This window comes from Passer domesticus, chromosome 1 (genome assembly GCF_036417665.1).
Source record: "Passer domesticus isolate bPasDom1 chromosome 1, bPasDom1.hap1, whole genome shotgun sequence".
Lineage (NCBI taxonomy): Eukaryota > Metazoa > Chordata > Aves > Passeriformes > Passeridae > Passer > Passer domesticus.
This window is the reverse complement of record NC_087474.1, coordinates 116,045,174-116,069,947: the sequence shown is the minus strand read 5'-3', so window position 1 is coordinate 116,069,947 and position 24,774 is coordinate 116,045,174. Positions and strand designations below refer to the sequence as shown.

The following is a 24,774-nucleotide window of genomic DNA, read 5'->3' as shown; positions in this document are numbered from 1 at the left end:
GTCTTTTGCAGAGCCAGGAGTTTGACTCGATCCTAGTGGGTCCCTTCCAACTCAGGATATTCTATGATTTTGTAACCAGTAGAGTTCTGGTAAGGTACTAATAGGCATTTTAGATGGATAAAATTCCCTGGCTGCTGAGCTACTAGGGCTATTTTCCCTTCAACACAGCGCGTGGCAGACAAGAAACTGAGCATCGTTTGAGTCCTCCCCATAGCCGGGCGGCCCCGCGCCGCAGGAGCACGGCGCTCTCTCCTCTCCTTGCCCCGCTGCCTGGCCCTACAGAGGCACATGACCGCAGCCGACCCGCAGCCCGTGCTGCGGCGCCCGTTCCTCGAGAGCCGCCCGCCCGCCCGCCGCACCAGGTAGGAGCGGAGCGCGCCGCGGCCGCCGCACAACCGGGAGCCGTCCCGCCCCCGCCGCCGCCCCGGCCCCCGCCGCCGCCCCGGCCCCGGCCCCCGCCCCCGCCCCGGCCCCGGCCCCGGCCCCGGCCCCCGCCCCGCCGCTCCGCGCCGCGCCCGCCGGGGAGGCATGAGCGACGGAGCGGCCGCTCCGCGCCGCGGGTGAGTGCGCGGCCCTGCGCGGGGGACGGAGGGGAGGCAGGAGACAGGCAGGAGACAGGCAGGGGACAGGCAGGAGACAGGCAGGCGGGCGGGGACGGCCCCCCCAAACCAAAGATGAGTTTACGGGAGAGCTTGGGCGCGGGGGGTGCGCGGCCGCGGGACGGGACTGCCCGGCCCCGGCAGGAGCGCGCAGCCAGGTGCGGCTGCCTTTCTCCTCCTGCTGTTGCCTTTCTCCTCCTGCGTTTTGCCCCGAGGGATGGCAGCCAGGCAGCAGCTCCCCCTTCCCGAGGGCGCTATCGCAGCCTGTCATCAGAGGTGCGAAGGGTGCGGAGAGAAGCAAACTCACAATCTCTTTCCACTTGTTAGAACTCCCTTGTCCACTTGGGGTCCTGCAATAGAGTCGTGTGTGGAGAAAGCCCAGGTACGGCACAGTGAAAAAGTTGCGGTACTGGGCTCCTAAGACTCCCCACCTCCTGTGGATGCCCATGCCAGTCGCTCATCTAACAGCTTTTTGGGAAATGAGGCGAAATTATTACAAGCAAGCCCTGCGACCGTGCACTGGTTTTGCAACAGTGGCGTGTCGCCCTCCTCCCTCAGAGTTGGCCGGCAGGTGCCCGATGTCCATTTGATCTCCAGCCGGCGGTGCAAGCTCAGGTCGGGCAGCGTGCGAGTTTGCTGCGGAGATGCCGCTGTAAATAGCCACTGCACGCACAGAACTTTCGTGTGACAGCAGTGTCGTGTGGAGAAAGCCACAAGCCTGCATCCAGGATGTGTGCTCTGCTCCTTGAAATTATATTTGTTAGAAAACGAAGAATTTTTAAAATACTGTTTGACTTTCGTAGGGAAACCTTTGTTATGATTTACATTGTTATGGTTTTGAAGCCATAATCATGCCTGAAGCCCTGCTGGCAACGTGATCTGCAAAACCCACCTTGCATCCTATCAGACACAATTTACTGTGTAATCTTGTAACCCAGACCAGAGAATTTCCAGTGTGCCCACCTGTGAAATTAATGTGTGACCATCACATTAAAGTGGTTTTCTGTTGTATTTTGGATTTATCTAAAGAAAATGTGAACAACAACTACTCAAAAAAAAAAAAATTGTTTTGCTACTTTGATGGCAAATCTTAGCTGCTGAGAGGTCCCATTTCAGTTCAGATCTGTCACAGCCATCACTCTGTCTCATCTCCAGCCTTTAAATTTAACTGAACAAATAGTGGATGTTCAAGATGTTTTTGATTTCTAAGTTGCTGATTGCCTTTGAATTTAAGTGAAAGCATGGGCTCAGGGCTCAAACACAGTATTAAGCTGTTAACATTTATAGGAGGTCTTGCTGTAGGGAGGAAAGGTGTGCAGTTTAGGAGAAAAATTTGGCCCTCACAGCTGAGCATTTTGCTTGGTGTTGAAATCATAGAAAAACAGACTGCTTAGAAGAAAAAAAGGTATGGATTAAAAATAGCTGTTTAGATCATTAACTGTAAATATGGCTGACAAACTGCTATGTAGCATGACATTCCAGAAAAACAAAAACTTAGGTTGATGAGCCAGCTTTTGTGTTTGAAGCATATGGCTTGCATGCAGCATTTATGCAATCTTAGGGCTGCATGTAATATTGACTGAATTGACTGCATGTGCTCTCAGCTGGAGAAACAACGTGAGATCTGTCCTTCATAAGTGGTAGCCTCCTTCTAGTCAGGCCCACCAGCAGCCCAGTAGAAGGTGTGATCTTCCACATGCACATGCACATGCACACTCATTCTTAAGGTGATTTTCCAAGATGTTCCACAACTAGTGAGAAGCCAACTGCATGATCTTAATGCCAAATACAAACACCTTTTTCTGTCCATTTTCTGGGATGAAGTTGTGTAATTCATTTGCTGATCTCACTGTTTCTGAGTATAGGAAGAGAGGCACATTTGAACAAAGACATCAGGAGTCACCATGCTCCATAAACCTACATTCCCTCCATAGTGCCCTTGGTGGCCGGAAATTTTTCAAAACTCTTGAATATAACACCAGGGAAATCCAGGTTCCATCCCAGCTGAGCTGAGGGATAAAAGAGTAGCTGAGTGCTGCTTCCCTTGTCTGTGCACCCAGGTCCCAGGTTTCTTTTCCATGGTCTTCACAATGTGTGTCATCCCTATGTTCACCTAGAACATGCCCAGGGAACTGGAAAAATGAGCTTTTCTCGTATGGATATAGCACCTATATCTTGCTCAGGTCACTAAGAGAAATTATTAGTAAGGAAGCCGTAAGGGAATCAGAGGTAAGCCTTTAAGTTTCAGTGTGAATCTGGGCATCGGGTTCAAAGGTAAGAACAAATACCTGTGAGCTTCAGCCTTGAGGGAGGCAATGATTTTGGGTTCATTTTGTACAAAAAGTCTAGTCTGGATGGTTGGTCATTAACTGACTGTTAATATGAGATCTTACAAAAACATCTTTCCATTTATCTTGAGTTTGACTTAAAATCAGAAGATTTGGGGTATTACTTTATTCTATTTTGAGATTCTGCCTTTACTTCTCCAGAAGAACAAGTCTCATTCAAGTGTCTCAGATCCCTTGATAAGCACTTTACAAGGGCCATTTTTAGGAGAGAATATAATTGTTTTCATGTGAGAGTCTAGAGAAATAAGATAAAGCTCAAAAGGCCTATCCAAAATACAGGGTAAATTAGCATAGGAAATGAGTCAGGGAAACAACTTATTTGCTGCAGTCACAGCATTAAATTGCTTTTCCCTTACTCACTGGAACTGTTAAGAAATTCATGGGCCATTCCTCTTGCAATGACTTGAAAAGGGCAGACATGCCTTATATGCTTCTTTCTGATGTAACTGGTATTAAATATGCATTCTAGCTCAGTTACCATAGATAACTGAGCATAAATTCATCTATCTTCCACTTGAAATTCTGTTCCCAAATGTAGCAGCTAAATATTCTTTCTTTGTTTTCTGCTTTTTGGATGGGTCGGATGTTTCTTGCTTTTGTTTTTAGAGAAGAATCTTTGCAGCATTCCTTAGAAACTAATTAAAATGCTTCCCTTTTGGCTTATTCTGCTAATTTATTAATACCACAAATAACTTTTCTTTGGTGACCCACTTTCATAGGTATCTGAAAATCTAGCAAAATTGTAACTCATCAGGAAGGCGATGTAGACTAATAAATAGCATCTCCAGACAGGAAGAAAAGCCAAGATACTTCTTTCTTTGCCGTGCAGAGTTCTACACACCACACATGCAGAAAATATTGTTCTATTCCCCAGCTCAATTGGCGCCGTTAGCCCAAAAGAAAGCACTTTATTGATTACATGATTGATTTAAAGGTCAGAATGTAGGATTGCGTCTGTTGTCCTGCCTGAATTCAATTTCCACCCACTGTCCACAGTGAAGAAACTGCTCTTTGCATAAATATAAATAGAAGTACTGGTCTGTGTGAGTGTTCAAGCAAATAAACTTTCTCTTCTAGCTCCAAGGGCAACTCCCCAACTCTACACTGTCATCAAAACCAATAGGCTTTGACTAAGATACCGCTTTTTATTGAATTATCTTACCTGCTTTGTGAAAATAACAGATTTGCGTAGAATAAGAGATTTAAAGAACATGATGATCAACAGGCCACTGGAAGTGGTAGAGCTACACAGCCTCTTAAATCAGAGGCCAGCTAGCATAGAAGAGTACACTTAATTTCATGGTCATTTCAAAATACACAGATGTTGCTTTTTAGTAGCTGAAACTATACAGAGTTATCACAAGGAGTGATTAATTACCCTGTGTCCTGCAGACACTCCAACACTGGGTATGTGTTAAGGGCAGTCTGCTCTAAGAGTGTGGTCTGTGGTTGTCCCAGCCCAAGGATACTCAGTGTTGCCACCTTCTCTCCAAACTCTGCTGAAGAGCAACCCCCAACAGGAGAGTGTAAGGTTTATTTGGTGACTTCTGATGAAGATTTGCTTTCCTTTTCAGTAAGTGTGGACGTCTGTGTAAGTGTGAGAGAATTATGGTGGCGTTTAAAGGAGTCTGGACTCAGCCCTTCTGGAAAGCCGTTTCGGCAGAATTTTTGGCCATGCTCATTTTTGTCCTCCTCAGCCTCGGCTCCACAATCAACTGGGGTGGAGCAGAGAATCCGCTGCCTGTGGACATGGTCCTTATATCCCTCTGCTTTGGACTCAGCATTGCCACCATGGTGCAGTGCTTTGGACACATCAGCGGAGGCCACATCAACCCTGCTGTGACCGTGGCCATGGTCTGCACGAGGAAGATCAGCCTTGCCAAGTCCGTCTTCTACATTCTTGCCCAGTGCCTGGGAGCCATCGTGGGCGCGGGCATCCTCTACCTCGTCACGCCGCCCAGCGTGGTGGGAGGCCTGGGAGTCACTGCGGTAATCACCACTTCTCCTCTGCCTCTTCAGCTAGGCTAGCTCAGACCCTGAGAAAATAGAATCAGTGTCACACACAATGAGGAGAGCTCAGGTACAGATTTTAACAGCTTGCTGGTTTATTTACAGCATCCAGACAGGCTCCTTAGGATGGGTTTGTGCAGTGTAATAGTTGTAGCTGATCTTTTTATAGAAACTCGCATTCCTAGAACTTCCCCAAATCTGATGACAGCAGGTGATGTTAATTTACATACAAAATTTAAATAATATATGCATGAAATGCCATTTTTATATGGTCTGGGGAGGGGGGAAATTAATTCCATGCTATTATGATGGGGATTGAAAAAACATCAATTTAAAATGACATACTTTTGAAATAGATTGTGACTTAGATTTCAGCTTTGTTCTAAACTAATAAGGAATGCCATCAGTTAGCCCTGTTGCAGGACTTATTAAAAATGCACTTGAGCCGCACACTGCTTAATTTTTAATTGAAATTTAAATTAATTAAGTCAGGGCTAATTAATGAATTTATAATTGAATAGTAAATTACAGTGCTCCCAAGAAAAAAAAATGGTGAAAGGGAAGTGCAGCATTTGCAAATCCCTGTGTAAAAATAAACTATACTTCTGCAGCCTAACTTTGAAGTTTCAGTTGAATGTTACTGTTAAGCATTCTGTTCTGAGTCCAGTACTGATTTTCCATGTTTCTCAAAATCAAAAATCATTTTAAAGTAAAAAAAAAAAAAGGGAGAAGAGTGAAGAGGGGGAATCTGTACCTTTAAAAGTTTGTCGTTGTATTTCACTTTGTACTACTTAGAAATACCATTCATAGAAATACAATTTGTGCATGTAATGGCTTTCTGATTTACAAAATCACTTTTTCTTCACTTCTGGTGTTTCTTTGCCTTCTTCCAGGTACACAGAGATCTTTCTGCTGGGCATGGACTCCTGGTGGAATTGATAATTACATTCCAGCTGGTTTTTACTATTTTTGCTAGCTGTGACTCAAAACGAAGTGATGTCACTGGTTCAGTAGCTTTAGCAATTGGATTTTCTGTTGCAATTGGACATTTATTTGCTGTAAGTTAATGGTTTTTCTTTTAAAAAATAGATCCCTTTACCCTTTATGACTACTGCAGAAGTAAATGGAAACTTTTGTGACCTTTAGAGCAATTACAGCTATATAGGTGCTGTATTCTTTATGGATCTATGCCAAAGCCCTTTGGAGTCTCAGTAGTGTCCCTTTGGGTAGGGTGTTGCACCAGAACTTTTCTCGCTGTTCACGTGATGACTTTTTTTAACTTTGTGATAAGACTCAGGAGAGTGATGGTATCTGTTGTAAAGAGGAAGAGCTGCACAAAACCAGGGTGTCCCATAGAAATCTAATCACTACCTTCCTTTAACCTAGACTTTAATAACAGGCAACATTTTCTCTCTGCTTTAGATCAATTACACCGGTGCCAGCATGAACCCAGCTCGATCATTTGGACCTGCTGTCATTATGGGCAGATGGGAAAACCAATGGGTAACTCTCCTTTCACACTTCCTTCACCATAGCGACAAACAGTGGTCAGGATTTTTCATACATCATTTGCTTTCAGTTCTGTCTTGCTGTGCATCCCATAGGGACCATCCCCAAGGAAGACAGGCACTGACCTGCCCCAAGCTTAGGCATCATCATGCTCCTCACCTAGCATGCAGCATGTTGGAATAGCATCTTACTATTCAGGGGCCATTTTGTGGAGGTAGTAGCTGAGGTAGAAAAGAAATCCAACGAAAAGTTCAAAACAAAAACAAACAAACAAAAAGCAACCCAAGGAGACTGAAAGAATTGAACTGCTGGAAAGAAAAATCCTCCAAGGCATATTGCAAACCTCACTGGTCCTGCTGGTGAGGAGCTCTGGAAGTAATTCTGTCAGCTTCACATTTCACCTGGTTCTGCAGCAAACTGGGGCAGATGTATAAAATGAGAACAGGGACCCTCTGTGATCTGGTTCCTGGGGGAGAACCTGCCTCGGCAAATGCCTGCAGTGAGAGACGAAGAGGTTGCAGTCTGGTATTTGCAGACCAGGCCAGATGTTACCTGCTTCAGTTTGAAAGTGTCAGCTTAGCCAGGAGCAGTTGCACAGGAAACAATGTTATAAGCAGGCTGTGAATGATGCAGTAAATTTCTGTAGCATCCAGCAATCCAATTTACAAAAAACATTTCATATTTTATAAGGGAGAGATGGATCACAGCTCAGCTTCACCCAATTATAGAGAGGGAAATCACTTTTAGAGACACTTTCAGTGCTGACTGGAAGATCTGCATATTACAGTGCATATAAGGATTTTCTTGATTTTTAAAGTATGAAGCCCACATTGCTCCCACTGCAGCTAAGAATAGAAATAGCATTGTCTTCAGGCCCTAAGGCTTCAATTCTGCAAACACGATACCATGTGTAACTTTGTTCCCAAGAGTTATCCTATTGAGGCAGATTTACCCAGTTATCAGTGAATGGCTTGTTCATATGAAAAACTGCTGTAGTTTTTCACAAGATTAATTATCCATACTCTGAGGAAGCCTGTAATTTATAACTAAAGCTATAAACAATAAACAAATGCACCATGGAGGAACTTGCAGGAGAAGCTTAGTTGCTGTCCTGGCCACTTGGAAAGACAGCCTTTTCTCCTCCTCCAGAGCAGTGACATTGGCATACCATTGACAGGAGCCTGTGGGCTTTGGCACCTACTAATGTTACTGCACTGCTTCTTGTCATGATGAAATAGATAGGCACCTATGAAGTTGTGTTATGTCCATTGTATTTGCTTATTTAAATTAGATTGTCAGGCTGCCTGTTGTGGTTGACTGGCTGTTGTATTCTGTGGGATTAAATGCCAAATTTGAACTATTTTGGAAACATGAGTCTGAAATACTAAAGCAGAACTCTGTGTACACTAGAAAGGGCCTTTGTGAGTGCACTAGGAAGGGCTTTTTTTCCTTGAAAGTTCATTGTCATCTTGGGTCAAAATTCAGGAAGAAAATCACTTTTCTACATCAATGTTTTCTTTGTGTGTCTTCTTGCAAAGTGTCCGTGTTTGTGGTCTGCAGTTGGCAGTGAGCAATGAAAAGTTTAGAGGAGGCCTCCTGTAAAGAGATAGGTCAATAAAACTTGACAAAATTATTTCACTTCAAAGAAGTGTGCCTGCTTGTCAGCCTTCTTATCACTGTTAATTTAAAAGCTTAATGCCCGGGATTTTTTTCCCACCTCTTTTTTTGCAGGTGTACTGGGTGGGACCAATAATCGGAGCCGTCCTTGCCGGTGCTCTGTACGAGTACGTCTATTGCCCAGACGTTGAACTCAAGCGCCGCTTCAAAGACGTCTTTGGAAAAGCTACCCAGCCCTCCAAGGGCAAGTACATCGAGGTGGACGACAACAGGAGCCACGTAGAGACCGATGACCTGATCCTGAAGCCTGGCATAGTTCATGTGATTGATATCGACAGGGGTGAGGACAAGAAGGGAAGAGATCCATCCAGCGAGGTGTTGTCTTCCGTATGACTAGCAAGAAGCACTGAAAGCAGAGAGCAGCCTGCTAGCACATCCACAGATATCCTTCCACCCATTAAAGAAACAGATCTCCTCTAGACTGAGCACCTTCCACTTCTTGAAAGGTATGGTGTGGGCACGTGTATGGAGTAGTGTCACCAAACCATACACCTGCTCAGCTGGAAGATTAGGACTTTGCTATAATTAGGATTCCCCATCTATTATTCCAAATTTAGACTTATTCCTAGTATTTTCCTTTTCTTCTTTCTGGAGCAACCCCAAAGTCAAAAAAAAGAGATGAAAGCATTCTCCTTTAATAAAGCAGTCAATAATGAGATAAAGATAGAGATGTGTAACATCCAGATTGACAGTTAAGACATACCAGGAAATGCCTATAGACATGAAGACCTACTTATCAGATTGTTCTTCTGACACTTAATTGGCTGTTGTCAGCACTGATTATAACATCTTACCCATTAAGCCTTCTCTGCGAGGTTCAGAGACAGCACCAGCACTATTTAAGAGTTTTATCCAGTCAAGCAAAGGAGTATTGTTTCCAGCCATGTACATCACTATTGCCTTGCAGACTACCTCTGAAAAAAATGATACTTTAACATGCTTTTAAGAAAAAAATTCTATCAACCCATCAAATTTCACTCATGTGATTCACTGTATAAATACATTACCTTCATCCCCAAGAGTAAATATGCTGAAATGGAATGTTGAAGTGTAGGGTAATAAGGCTGCAAAACAGTTGATTGTATTTCATGTTCCCTCTTGTCATTGTCTATCTGGTGAAACATTCTCCTGGGGTTTGACTATTGACCATTCAGTGTTAGCAGACTCTCAAGGTCATGCAAAGAATATAAAGGCTTTCCTGTTACTTAATAACTTAAATAAGAGATATCAGAAGAAAAGAAGGCATATCTGTTTTCAGTGCACTTGTTTGAATACACATTTCTGTGCTAATTTATGTAAACTAAAGGTTTAAATTACTTACCTATTTTCTTACAAGATGGTTGGAGATAGTGTTTTTTTTAATTTATTAGTAATGTTAGAGGGATTTTAACTTTTAACTGTATTGAGACACTGATTGGGAAATATTTTTTTATAACAGATGATAAAAATATGACTGCTTCTGGCTTTTTGTTGTAGCTGATGCCTAACTATTTGAACAGGTTCCCTGCTTGTTCCAGTGTTCATATAGTCATAAACTACAGCTCTGGCAAAGGTTTCTTTATCTGTTGTTAGAAAAAGGTTAAAGTGCTTGCAGGGTGTTTTAGGGGCAAAAGGACATGAAATATGTTTGGTAAACAGTCTTTCCCCTATAGAGGTTTTTGCCAGACAAAATCACCCCAGCAGAACATTTCTGTAAAGCTGTTACTGACTTACTGCTTTTGTTTCTGATCAGTGGCTTTGAGTTTTACAATATGCAGCTGCAGAGCAGTCAGGAGCATGGTATTATTACCGTAATTATATAGTTTTTATTTTTAAATTGAAAACCTATCCCTGCTTATTTAGCAATAAGAGAAGGAAAAAAGTATTAGTCCTGACTGTGGGCTGTATTAGCCTCATCTGTTCTTTGACATACTCTACATGCAATCTTTATTACAGGGAATTAGATGTTTCTAATGAGATAATAAACCACTACAACCCTCAAATCAGTGCACTATGATCCAAGGGCAATTCTAGTATCCCAGCTTGCAGCCTTGTATGGTCCCAGCATGTCCTTTTATAAATTCCACATTTTTCTTGTCTTAATCCCTGTTAGTGTGGTGCAAGTTCCCTGCACTGAGCATGAGATTCATGACTCCTTCATGCATTTGCAGTTGAGCTTGGCTGGGGACCTGCAATGGACAATGTCAAATTGCAGATAAGAGCTCCTTCCCACAGCAAGGACTAAGTCTCCCAAGGGAAGGGCAGCACAGGTGTGGTGTTAGACCTCTGCTCAGATGGATAAATACCATGATAAACAGATTCAATGAGAAAGATCAAAACTTGTTGGGGATTTGTCTAGGCAGTTTGTTGGGCTTTTTTTTTTTTACATAGTTCCAGTCTGTATTTGTTAAAGGGACATTTTGGTTAAGCCTTTTGCATGGCTTAAAAAGGAAAAGAGTAATACACATAAAATTGGTTGATTTTTAAGCAAAGGTTTGCCTTTTTTGTACTTAAAGACACTCCTTAATTTGTGAATTTTGCATGGTACTGTGTTATTTAAATAAGAAGCTGTGATTTGCTTTATGCTTAAGGGTCCTTTACACAAATGGCTTGATGTCTGTTTTCCTGACCCAGCCTGATTCTACTGCTGAGGTGAGCATAACGTGAGCATAGCACCAGCCACCTCTGCTAGGAGGATCCTTTTCCTGAAACACTCTGTATTAATGAACTGTGGCAAACACTCAGAACCAGCAGAGCTCCTTATTGAGGATAAGATCCTGATGCTTCTGAAAAGATGAGGGAAAAGAAGGGATGCTAAAATAGAGGCCAGCAGGCAGTAAAGGTTGATGCCATGCTTTTAGACATTAGCAGGTAAGGAATGTGTGGTAGGTCTGCTCCTGATCCCACAGATTAAAACTTGTGGAGGAGTTTGTCATTGACTACAGTGGAAATGATCCTTTTTGGGGGCATGATGACTTCTCTCACACACTTCACTGTGTTTTTTCTAAAATTCAAGGCTTTCAGCAATATGCTTAATTTTGGAAGAAGATGCATTCAACTTGAGGTTTATGACCCACCCTAAAGTAAATCCCTAGCAGTGGCTGTAATCACAGGTGGCCCCGCCCCACCACATTCGTATAAGGGAACGTGACTCTTCAGCATCTATTAGGACTCAGTTTAGCACAGGGATATGTGCTCCTCTGAGCTGTCTTGCAGTGGTATCATCACTGTACAATAGTCATACTTGGTTAAATAATAGACTAGCATGACCTTTTTGTGGATCCAAGATACTTTTGCTTTAGTATTTTTTTAAACATGTCCTTTGATACTGTTTGAGTGAGATTTGTGTTCTAAAGCTCTTCAGCTCTATACTCCACTCATAACATACTTGAGGTCCTCTTAAAACATTTGGTTTTGGTGGGAAATGTTTTTGTTTATGATTGTGGATGAAAATCACAGGAAGACTGGCAGGTCTGTCATCATTTTGGGGCCCCAAAAATAGAATAAGTCTCACTCCTCCATGATAGCACAATTGTTTTCAATGCTATATTTGCACTTTAACAAGCACCTTCATAATATTAAATCACTGGGTTTCAGAAAAGAAAGCATGGAAGCCAAGGGTGGCTTCATTGAAGCACACAAATACTTTTTAGGTTGTGTGTACTCCGAGGAGTTCATCACCCAAATTCTAGCTATTCTCAGGAAAAAAAAAAAAAAAGAAGAAACCCTGCAGCATTCAAGTTGTTATGATAACCCTTCTGTTGAAGTGTTCCACTTTCAGTGGAAGTAGGAGTGAGATTCATCTCATGCCATGTTTAGGTTTGTCACATGTATTTTGCATATCAGATTTTCAAAATGTGCTTTATTTCTGGTTATTAGTAATTACGACAGTATATGATTAGAAAGCTAGATGGCCATCTACCTTTCTAGTGCCTGATGGCAGAGCAGCTGCCGCTGTGCTCTGAAACATCTTATCTGCTGGCTGTGTAACACATTCAGGATATTATACACCATCCAATATTTTTAATCTTATTAAAATGTATGAGAATTTACATTGTGAGTCTTTGTTTTCAAGGTGAGAGGTGGAAACACCGTGCACAATTTTTTGTATCTCAGTTCAGCCTGTGTGTATCTTAGTTTCTCAAGGACTTTCTGAATAGATAATATGTAAATATAGACTGAAGTGTTTGCTACCCACTTATATGATCTAAGTCATCCTGCTGCAGTCTGAAATTTAGGACAAATGAGGTAAAGCAAACTGTGTATATGGGTTTTTCCACAAGACTGCTTATTGTTTAAGTGCTTAGTCACCATGATATCAAAACTAATGTAATAGAACTTAAAACTTCCATATGTAATATTTGGAATAATCTACTGAAAAATTCACTATAAAATAATACATGATTATCTGTTTCCCACATATATTCTACTACATCTCACACTACTGTTGCAAATAAACATGTGTCCAAAAAAAGGCGTCCTGTTATCATTGGAAACATTTCATGATCCTAAAACTCAGGACTGAAATATAAGGAAAAACCCTGAATCCAACCCATAGAACATGTCTAAGAGGAGTCTGGAAATGTATGCAACAGAGAATGAATGATTGACTGTGGAAAAATATTCATCAGAGAAGAGAGCTGCTTGTGCAAATGATTTAGTATTTTTAAGGAAATGAGCTAAACCAATTACACCAAAAATTATGCTGGTATGCTGTCATTGGTTTAAGCCCAGCTGGGAACTAAGCACCACACAGGCACTTGCTCACCTCCCCTGCTCCTAGCCCAGTGGATTGAGAAGGAGAATCAAAACTAAAACTTGTATGTTGAGATAAGAGCAGTTTAATAAAAAAAACCCAAAACATCAGTGTGTTATCAACATTATTCTCATGCCAAATGCAAAAACACAACACTGTACCAGCTACTGAGAAGAAATTAACTCTATCCCCGCTGAAACCAGGTCATGTATGTACCTCACTGATTTTGCCAAATGGATTAAAAACTCATAGGACTAGTGGAAAGCCAAGGATTTGAAAAGTGATAGAAATTGTACTGTCACTTTAGACCCATTTCAGTAAAACACAGCTTGTGAGACCAAGCTCTCATGACAATCTTCAGCAATGGAAATCGGATCCTGTGGCATTTACATTTCTAGTAGTCTAGCTCTTTGCTTAGAATGCAAAGTTTAGCTCCTCTGACATTAATGGAGGTAAATTAGGATCCTGGAAATGACTAATATGAGAACACATCACCTGGGATAGCTTCTAATCAATAGGAACAGCTCATGCCTGATATTCACAGCTTTCAGTGCTTCAGCTCTTGCCTTCAGCTTCTTCAAGCTCCAGAGGCACTTCCCAAGACGCTTAGGGGAGTGTGTATGTTGCATATGACTTAAAAAACACATGATTTGTACCTTACTGAAACAGGTTCCCAAGGGAATTTAGGCAGAACTAGTAAAATTATTTTGATGTCACAATCACACAAGGAAGGAGCCATTCTGACATTTTGAAAAAAGCACAAAATAGGAATATGGGCGTCTGGAGAGTTACAAAGGCAAACACATAGTGATGGAGCTGTCTGAAGTGTTAAGATGAAGGGTCCTTGGAAGAACACAAAAGCAACCACGTGGTCAAGGGAGATCTTTGTAGTATACCTCTTAACCTGGGGATTACTGGCACTAAGGTATCAGTACAAAATTAAAACATGGTCCACATTGTATGAGGATGTGGGTGAAGCTTTTAGATCTCATTTGAGCATTTTTTGGATCCCATGGAGAGACTGAGCTGTGCTGGGTGAGTAATGTCCTTACTCTAGGCTTCAGTGGCGACATTGGCTTCAGCAGTGACAGCTACAAACAGCAACTGTGACCCAGTCATCTGCTTAAAGAGAGAATTTAGAGAGTAGATATTTCCAATATCAGCTTCCTTTTAAACCTCATTTGGCTTTAGACTCCTTTATCTGTTGTAGATTGTAGTGTATTGCAAACGTTATGCACTGCTTTATTTGTATCAGACTGATAACTCTTATCTTGACTATTAATTTCTTTTGACTTTTCTTGCCTTGTTAGAAAAACAATCCTTTTATAAGTACAAGAGCTGTGGCATAATCTGACAAAACAAAAAGCTATCATAATGTTCTTTGGAAAGGCAAAAGGAGCTTGTATTATTTGTCTCTCACCTTGCCATGTGGCACGGGGAGAGGCAGAGGTTTCCTGTGGGCATGCCTGGCAAACGGATTTCCCAACTGCTGTTCTCTGCTCATGCACAGCCATGAGCTTCCTGGGATGTTTCATCCTTATTTCCTTTCTGATATGAATCTTCACAAAAATCTCTGGAATTCACAGTATGCCTAGAGTTTCTTGTTAATAGACACGTCTATTAAAATGTTCACATATGTGCACACTCCTGTGTGTGAGAGGTGCAGGGAGGCACAATGTGGCACAGCCACAGTGTTGACTTCTCCCCAGCAATGGGCAAGATCAGTGGGTAAAACTGTGGCAGACCAGCTGCCATTTGGGATTGCTGCATGCCCCACTGGGATCCTAATGACTTGGTCATTTATTTCCACTTTTTTCTGAGCCATATGGTTTTCAGCATGAAATGGGGTCATGTCTGTCTCCTACTGCCAGGGAGCCATTTGGGTTCTGCTGCTCTTCCTCCCAAAGTTCATTTGCAACAAGGTTTTCTTTCCCCATATTTCAACCATTTAAAAGTTGATTACTTTAGACATTTTGTAACTTTCTAGCATGCAAAATATTTTACTATTGTTCCACTCTACCTTAGTGTTAATTTCATTTATTCTGTGGGTATTGTTTCATTATTTTAGAACAGCAAATCTCAGGGCATTGGAGAGTCATTTTTCCTCAAAAATTTCCTTTGATAGTTCCTAGTGATATCTCTGCTATTCTGTTCCAGTACTTAATTATTTCCATTTGCATGGTATCCCAGTGCCTAGCTGCCTTGTGGTCCCATATTCAGACAGGAATGCATGCATATTTTGTTTTGTTTTGCCTTTCCAGCTGAATGAGCTCATAAGAGCTGGAATGAGATGGTTTAGTCTCTAGATCCCTCTTCTGCGAGCTTCTTCAAGCTGCTACTGACACTTTGGACTTGGGGACACTTTTTCTAGCCAGTAGCAGAGTTACCCCAGGAGGGGAGGGGAGCATTTCATCTGCTTTGACTTGCCAGAGTTGTGCAGTACATAGGGTAAATCCTGCCTTCACTTCCAGAAGAGATGAAGTAGGTTTGCACCAGCCAAACCCAGTCTTAGACAATTGCAGTAGAGCAAACTGTGTCCCAGCAAAGAAGTAATCAGTTTTGAAAAGATGGGATTTGGGCTTGTGGCCAGTCCCTGGGCTCTGATTTGCAAGAAAAACATCAATAGGAAAACTGGAACAATGGCTGATTGTCCCTGTAAGTTCTGAACATATGTGCATGAATATCCAGTAAGAATAAGCCTAATGCTTCATGATTAAAGATGACAGAGCAGAGACAAAATGAACTCTGGAGATCAGGAAGATGTACATAGATGTTGGACTCTGCTGTTGTTTGCCCACAGGTATTGCTCCAGAGAAACAGCTGCACAGCATCTTCTCAGAGCTGAGTCAGACCAGCTGTACAGGGTAGGATGCACACAAACACAAATGTTTCAGACACAAGGCTTTTTTGTTTTTCTCCCTCCTTCCACAGCTGCCCAGCATACTTCAGATTTACTGGAGGCAAACATTGTAGGGCATGAACGCAGAAGCTTTTCTAGCCTCAAGACTAAAATGTGAGAATAAAGCTTTGTGTCCTTCAACCTTTTAGCTTTGAAAAAACCCAACAAATGCCATGGAGGGAGTTTTAACAAAAGAGGTCAAAAAGTCCATCTGGATCCCTCTGCATCCTAGTCATTCCCAGAGCTACCCTTAGAGAAAAGATCCATAGGTTAATTTATCATTGTGTAAATAAAATATCCCCCAACTTCTTTTACCACTAGCCTTCCTGAGTTAAAATAAATATGCATTGGTAGAGAAAAGCTGAAGCTTTGCTGCTATACATAGCAGCTATTGCTGTTGTGTCTGAGTGGTGAGGAAAAGGTCAAGGCAAAATTATTTTATTATCCCCCCAGTAAGAAAAATTGTTCTGTGTGGCTGGGGTGCTTTAGGGGGAGGGGGCAGTTTGGTCTTCTTCTTACAGCATTCTGGTTCTCTCAGGTTGTCCACATTTAGCTTTATTTTTTCTATAGAACAATTAATTTTCTTTTCCTTTCTTTGTCAAAAGGATGTTTTAACTTTTCTGGCTGTTTGATATGTTTGCTGTGCAGGATCTGATGGAACCCTCCATTGTATGGTCTCCTTTGCTCTATATTTCCTGCACAGACAACTGTCCCTTCAATGAAATTGGGACCCTATGGAAACTGCAAAGGTTTTCACAATGAAGCTCTAAGCATCTCAATTTGTGATTCAGATTTTTCATTTTCATTTCAGATTACATTTTTCTTAACAAAATACACAGTTTCTATGAGCTCTCATTCGTGATATAGCAAAGTTTTTCTTCTTAATTCAGCCCTCTTTAATCCATTTTCTCAACATTTTGCTCATTATTTAGAATTTATCATTGAACCTACGTATTTGAGGCAATTGCCTAAATAAAACTTGTTTTTCTTATATTCTTCTCCAGTGCTGGAGTCTCGGATGATGGGAGGAGCCTGAAAAGTTGTCATTTTATATTCTTGCAAACACAAACTATAGTCAATAATGAAACATCTCAGGTTTCAGGGTTAACTGGGAAATGTATAATCCTAACATGAGGTGAAAGCCTAGACACTAATTTCCAGTTTTGCAGTTAGAGGATGGGAAATCCCTAAGCTTTCCAGTGGCCAGAAGGAAATTCTATCACTAAAGCAGGTTTCAAATACTGAGTTCTGTAGTTCTAAGAATGGTCAAAATTATTTTTGCTATTACATTTATATATGTGTATATATGTAATTCAGTGTTTAAATTTATATAGGTGTGAGTATTTAATGTTATATACATATATTATACATATATAAAAATATATGTATATGACATTATATACACACATATGTATATAATGTAATATTTATATATGCGTGTCTGTGTGTGCATATGTAAATAATATATATAAGTATATAACCAATGGCTAATAAGTCTTTAAGCACCCTTGTTACCCCACAGATTTAATAGTAAACTTTAACAGGAAAGATAACCCAGGCACCCTGACTCCCATCTTTCTTTTCTGAGCATTGGTATTTTCTCTGTTACGAGTGTTAACATTTCTCCAGCCAACATAAAGTGTTTATGCTGCAGATAAATCTGGAAAGAGGAAGCCTTGTCTGCCCTCATGGTTGTTACACAGACAGTGTTTTCCTTGTGGTTTGATTTAACATGCAGCTACGAATGCTCTCTCTAAGTAACAAATCATTACACCTGCACTGAGTAAATTTAATACAGCTTGCTTTTGCTGAAACATTATGGGGTTTTCTCACCTGCTTTGTACTTTCTTGAATGCAATCCAGGTCAGGAAGCCCTGAAGATCAGCCAGTTTGTTTCCAGCCATGACAGCAGGTTTTACCAGATCCTTTTATTCAGAATATAAGCAGAGCTAATACAGACATTTATTTTTTTTTTTTTTTTTTTTAATTTTTTGTAATCCTTCTGTCTATTTGGAGCACCTCTAGTGGTGATAAGACATTAACAAAACAACCATGGGGAATTTTTTTTTTTTTACAGACCAAATTGTTCTAGTGAGGTTGATGTTTGAGAGGCATCTCTATAACCCAGGCATGGTGACTTACTCAGGTCAGCTATTTTTCTTCTACAGCCCTACCTATGAACCTAAAGGAAGAGCAGTGCCAGAAATAAAATCCTGATTATATATACACTTATATTGTGGCTGTGCCTCTCCCATCCCTTCTTAAGGCTGGTAGCAAGACTGCAAAAACCTGCTCAGTCATGAGGGTGAGTTTTTAGTTGATGACAGAACTCCCTCCACGTGCTCACTGGTGCCAGCTCTCCTGCGTGGCAAGGCTGTAATATTGAGCTGCCCTAGACCCACAAATTGGAGTTTTGGCTTGAAAGAGATTGTTAGTAAGTTTTTGGGGGACACAGCTGCTGTTAAAAAGGAGGGAGATTAGGTTCGTCTTGGCTTGGTTTGTTCTCTCTGGTGAAAACAGGACAATCAGATTTGGAATAACATTAGGAAAACTTTACAACAACTGTTGTGTGAAATCAAAAATACGAACAGTTCTGCTGTAAGATTCAGAATCAAAACATTCTGTTTTTAAATTCAGAGGAGTTTTTAATGAAAAACATTTTGTTTTCCTTTTTTCTTTTTTCATCTCATGTGATTACCTGATAAAATTGTGAGATCTGGAAACATCACGATCTGAGAATCCAGGGTATGAGAATACAGCCAGGCTGATGAAACACTTTACAAGTAGCAATGATGTTATACATTTGTGTTATTAGTTGTTTTTAATGATGCTGTGCTTCTGTAGCAGATGAAGCATGTGAAGTATCCCCACTAGGAATGACTCAGGGATTAAATGCTGTCAGGGGATTAGGTTGGAGATGCCTCTCACAGCACTGCAGGGGAGCTCAAAAAACCTTCTAGATCTTTGGAAGCAGAAATCTTGATCAGCATAGTGGAGGTGGTTTGGAAGATGTCTCAGACAATGGTTAACAAAAATTGCCAGAGAAGCTGCAGTGGTGGTGGTGGTGTGTTTCTGTGCAGTGTGACACTGCTAACGTAAATTCAAAGGCACTGTGGGAAAATTCTTTGTGCTAATAAAATTTGTATTAAAATAGATGGTGAAATAAAGAGCATGAAAGTAGACACTTCAAAAGACATTTCACAGCAAGTAATATCTCATATTACTAGTTTCACATGAGGAATTGCGCTGTATTTTAGAGCTTTTTCTTCAATTTATCATCCTGAGTAATTTCTCAGAACATTTCTTTATAGCTTCTGTCAAATTCCAGTTGCAAACCAATCTCACAAGGGAAGTAGGAGTTTATGTTGCTAATTACTAAGGCCAACTTGAAGATGAGTTCAAAGTCCCAGATGCTACAGTAAATTGCTCTAATCTCTGTTAAGAAATGGGATGTCCTTTTTCTGCTGCTCCTACTCAGTCAAACATTAGTGGAAACAATGCTGTTGTGCTGGGAGGTTGAGTCAGGATTCTGTCTAGTGATAGCAAAAATAAGTTTTTCAAATTACAAGATGATGTACTTTAAGTCCTCATTACCAGAACTAAGGTTCCCCCATTGGACTGCGCTCCATAAAGCAGCCAATCTTCTTGGAAGAACAAACATCTTTAATCTTGATGTCATTGACACAGACAAAGGCTGTGGGATCTTGAGAAGAAATTGTCAACACGCTTCTTTTCAGTGACCGACTTTCTCACAAGCATAGGCACAGTCTACCAGACACTTTGTTCTGGATTAGTTGTCTCCCACAAAACTTGGGTAAGAGAAAATGAAGGCTCCTCGGTGAAAATGAACCTTGGTTTAGCAGTGTATTACACTTATTTCTATCAAGCTGACAGAGTTTGAAGTCATGCATTTGAAGACCATTCATGTGATCAGTCCTAGGAGCTTTTTTCAGGAGGCAGTAAAGGGGCAACATGACAGTGACACCCTGTAAGCCTTAAACTAATTCTTGAGAGGATGTCTGACCATTTCCATGCTTAGCTGGATAGAAAACCAACATGTGCCATCAGCATGCAACGTCTGCAAGCAGCAAGCATTATCCAAGTGTTTTTAGGGGACCATGGTATAGAAAAGTGGTGCCATAATACTTGAAAGTAGGCAGTTTCATCTTCTTAACAACCAGGCTGACAACAATAAACAGGGGCTGTGGCATTTCCAGCAAACAGAGATGTGGCCTAACAGCCTATTCAATGAGTTTAGGAAGGCTGTGAGTTTTGCTCTTTGGCCTAGATGTTAATCAGTTTTTATAACTTGCAATTCTGTACCAGCAGATCAGGTTGTCATCATTAGACATTACCATAGCATGATAATCCAGAGGTCAAGGCTTCACTCTGCTACAAAGTGTGCAAGTATAACAAAGTATGATCTCTGTCACAGCAGCCTGGCACTCACAGTAGAGGTCTATTGGCTAGAAATGTGATAAAACAAACAGCCCTGGGGAGTGGAGGTAACTAAACAGTGCAGAGGCAACAAGACAACAAGGATCACATCAAACTAGGTGTTGTCCTTATGCCAAGTACCATTGGAATACATAGGTAACTTACCTTCCTCTCTGTCCTGTACACTTATTCAAGTCACTTAGTAGGGGAAAAAATGTTGAGCATATCCAAGGTACCCCTCTATCAGAGAGAATTTTTTTCCCACCATTTATGTATCAATACTTTTCTACCCTACCTACAAAAGTACTTTACTGTTCTTGCACTGAAAGGGGTAGATTTGTCATACCCTCTGTTTATTTCAATTTTCCTAAACCCTCTTTCTATTAAGCTACATAGCTTCTCTCTGTCCAGTAAGTCTGTGGCCTTCAAATCTTGTGGATTTTTTTTAATATGATTTTAACCGAAGAACACCTCCTGTTCTTGGTGTACATGTTGACCCTTTCAGCTCATTGATCAATTTTCTTATTTTTTTCTGCCGTCTTTATACTGGTAGTGTCAAATTTGTTTTAGCTGTATAAGGACTGGGACTCATTGCAAAAATTGCTGCTGGCAGAGCTTCTGGTTCTCATATAGTCTGTGATCTGCAGTGTTGTGTGCTCCCTGGGTGTAATAAACTTAGCCAGAAAAATTACAAATTCATCAAAACTGTGGCAAAGAATACTAACTTTAAGCAAGCTTTGAAAATTTCCCTTAAAAGCAACCAAAGACAAGGGTGAAAGGCAGGGTGGGGAAGGAGAAGCCAGCAGACAAACAGACACTTGAGAAACTTAATAGAAAACCTCCTGCACTTTCTTCTGTACAAATACTGTACAGTCTCAGAGGGGAAGCAACTGCCACTTCGCATTCCTATGAGAGGTTTGCTGGACTATGTGGAAACTACAGCTGCAGTGTGCCCTCTTATGGCAACACCAGTTGCTTTCTCTATTTCACACAAAGGTGTTACAGGGGAGAGGCAGGGGCTGCTTTGGTGTATTTGCTCTTCTCTTTTTATTTTCCCTGAGAAAAGATATGTGAGAAGAAAATGTGGACTCTGTATGCTGTAGCATGGCTAGAAAAACAGGCTTGAAACTTCTTGTCCCTAGCACCAAGCAGTGCCTCATCTGTCAAAGAAGACGAACTGGTGAACAAAAACAAAAGAGAGCCAAAATATCATTTGCAGATGACACATGGCTTTCATGCCAAGGTATATGTGAAGTGAAAACAGATTGGTGGTTAAAGGCACTGCATTTAATTAATAACATCTAATCAGTTGACGGAATGTTTCTGTGCTGGCTCCACTGCAGATTCTGCACAAGTTCCTCTGCAGTGCTACTGCATTTTGAGTAAGAGTGTTGAGGAATGCATGGGCTCACAAGCTGTAGACTGAGATGGTCTGGGCAGGAGCCTGAGAAGAGAGGCCATGAACTGCCAGCCTTTGGGATAACACAGGGCATCATGGTGGGTGACACCAGCCAGGTGGACGGACACTGGGAAACGCAGGAGAGCTGGGAATTGCAGCCTTTTGGGTAACAAAGGAGATGAAAACCAGTGAGCCAGCAAGGTGGATGGACACAAGAGGGGGGCAGGAGCCAAAGACTCAGGAGGAAGAGGAGACTTCCAGAGACTGTGAGGGTGTAAATGCCATGGGGTTCCTTGGCTGGGGATCCTCCTCAGAGGCACCAGCTCTGGCTGTTCCTGTGTTACTGCACTGTGAATAAATGGCTTTATGGAATGAGGCATGAGAGACTTTGCCATGGGAAACCTGGGGTCAAACTGGTGAGAAAACCTGGTCTGACTGAGTGGGATGTGTGATGAGTCAGGTGGGAACCCATTGGGTCACTGGAGCCTCTTGCTGTGAAGGGACTTCAGTCCCAGCAGTGAAAATCTCTGGCATCAGGAGTGAGGCTGCCAGATAGCCATGTGAATGAGAAGCTTCCTTAACATGAGGCTGACTAATGTATTATTTTGTAAATTTTCTATTATAGACCTGTTTTGAATATTGTCTTCCCATGGCTTCTTCTGCCTCTACTTCTGGTACCTTGTTCTCCTTTGGTGTTTTCTCTTTGTTACTTCTCAACATTCCCACTTGCACAAGAACCTTGGAGCCCCTCCTGTTCCAATACAGCATCCCACAGCTCCATTCCCAGGAGGACTCTCCTCCTCTGCTCACTGAAGATGTTTCCAGTCTCCTGGCATTTTCCAACCCACAAAATCATAGCTGAAACACTCTGGGACTCATACAGCTCATCCTTTCACACCTTTTTTATCAGAACAGCCGCATCAGTCTTGCTTATTTGATATTGCCCCTCTGCTCACTGAATGTTTAAAAGCACACAGAAATCCCTAAGAGCTTAAGCAAAGAGCTGCAATTAGCATTAATGACTTTCACTGCAGCAACGTGGCACTGTCAAAAAAATAAAACAGAGCAAGGGGCAAACCCTATCTTTCCCCAATGTACTCTGACCACATTTTCAGTTGCAAAGCTGACCCAACCTCATATGTCTGAGGAAAACAAATTCATTCCTCTGCCAGGTTCCTGGCTTCTCCATCAGAATAAAACCTGGCACCACACAACGGTACATGCAATTCCTTGCCAACCACGCTGCATGCTCCAAGCAAAGGCTATTCCTGGGATGACCTGTTGTCCTGGGGTGCAGGTCATAGTTGTGCCCAGGAGCCATGCACACACACCCTGGTATTTCTGACTGCAGTGTATTTGTGTTTCTACTTTGCCTCTGGCTCTTTGCCTTTTACATTTGCTTCAGAATGCCCATCCATCTTTACATTAATAAAAAAAAATAAAAAATAAGAAAATAGTCTAAACACTTTTTCTGTCAATCAGGCAGCTTCTGCTGTTGCTTATTCTGCTGCAGTTAATATTCCTAAAACCTACCCTTCATTTTAATAATATAATAATTAGGCAGTTCAAATTACTCTGAATATTTACACTGAGATCGATTATATTTTCTACAAAAAAGATGAAGTGATCCTCAGAAAATAGAAATCAACCTTCAGGCTCACTCTGGATTTCAACTGAATCAAACCCCACAGGAATTGTGCTAAAAAGCTGTGATGAATCTATCCAAAATGTGAGTATTTATTTGGCTCTGCTTGCCTTAGAAATAAGAAGTTTAAGGTGATGCTGTCTAGACTTACACCACCTCTGCCCAGCCCTTGGGAACACAGTTCAATGACCCTTATATGTTCTTTTTGTGCTTTCTGTTTGATGATTTGACAGGAATTTTGTAACTAAGTCAGCTTCTGTCACCAAGTTATACTTTTCCACGTCAGAATAAATGCTTTTTCTGGTAGACAAGGAGAGAGGATGTCAGCATATGGCCCTTCTGATTAACCTGCACAGAACCACTTGAGATCTTCACTGTTTAACATAATTCCCTGGCTGTGTATTTTTGTTCTTCAAGCTTTGCATTTATTTTACTGTTTACAGCAAGGTTTGTGCTGTCAAGGAGACTGCTGGTAGGGAAGCTCTAGGAGAAACAGAAAAGCTTCTGTGCCTATGAGATGTTTGTTCACATCCCCCCAGCTCAATACACAGCAAAAAAACCCTACTTCATTTAATTAGGAACACAGACCAGCGAAGAATCTTATAGGCTACAGAGCCCAGTCCTTTACTGTCTCTCATTACAATAGAATGCAATACTTTATACCCAACACTTCAACCTTTCCTGAAGTCCTAAGTTTCCTAAAGTTATGATAACCAGTTTTTCTGTAGCTGCTCCAATTGGAAGGTTGCTCCAGAGGTTACAAGTCTCAAAACTAGAAAACATCTCAAAATTTCCAGCCTGAATTAATTCGTGGCTAGTTTACACTCACATGTGCTTTACCAACAGATCTTGGTTTACAATACCTCTTCCTTCTATTTCACTGTACCCTGCCTGTACTTCTCAATGGAATTCCTTCTTCATCCTTGAGTCCTGCTCTTGGTTGCCTCCTCTCTTGCCCTGCCCCTACACTTGCTGCCTGTGGAGCCATCCATCACGTACAAAGCACAGCCCTTCACCCTCTCCTTCCCTGGCACTGAACCTGTGTGACAGCCACTTGTGACCCCAGCCATGAAAGCTGGTGTCTCAGCAGGGAGCTCATCTCCTGCTCTTGTCTCTGCTGCCAGTGGCTCTCAATGAGCATTGCTTGGTTTCCTTAACTGCATTTGCCTCTTAGCTGGATTTGCTTTCATTCTTCCCTTCTTGTTTTAACACACATAGAAAATGAAGGCGTGAAGACTCTTACTTGAGTCATTACCTCAAGGCTTCTGTTTTTCTTCCTCAGCTTCCCCTCCAGCAGTCCCCAAAATAAAAGAATAAATTCAAAAAGGATAAAATAATATAGACCTGTGTAAGGAACAGGAAAAACTCCCACCCAAATGAATGCCAATAGCTGCCAATTCTAGTCTCTTGATTTTTGCTTTCAAGGCTGGGAAACTCTCCATATATCTGCAGGGATATAAACGAGCTGATACTGGATAACACTCAAATGTTCTGTGAAAGCTGAAGTACATTTTGC

The 24,774-nt window shown here is 41.6% G+C and overlaps 1 protein-coding gene and 1 long non-coding RNA gene across 3 annotated transcripts in view; one reads left to right on the top strand and one right to left on the bottom strand.

The window, feature by feature from the left end:
• Positions 1-1,553, bottom strand: part of LOC135309678 (uncharacterized) — a 38,187-nt gene extending 36,634 nt beyond the window's left edge. Inside the window, exon 1 of the long non-coding RNA XR_010345767.1 lies at positions 907-1,553. This is a non-coding gene — a long non-coding RNA (uncharacterized LOC135309678). The remainder of the gene's footprint in view (positions 1-906) is intronic.
• On the top strand, positions 84-12,985 carry AQP4 (aquaporin 4). Of its 2 annotated transcripts, none has more exons than XM_064435874.1 (5): positions 84-362; positions 4,522-4,936; positions 5,851-6,015; positions 6,380-6,460; positions 8,198-12,985. In XM_064435874.1, exons 1-5 carry the CDS (start codon positions 289-291, stop codon positions 8,474-8,476), a joined length of 1,014 nt encoding a protein of 337 aa, XP_064291944.1. In that variant the 5' UTR covers positions 84-288; the 3' UTR covers positions 8,477-12,985. The 2 variants fall into 2 exon arrangements, with proteins under 2 accessions (XP_064291944.1, XP_064291951.1); XM_064435881.1 differs by lacking the exon at positions 84-362 and adding an exon at positions 463-560.
• The last annotated feature ends 11,789 nt before the right edge of the window (positions 12,986-24,774 follow it).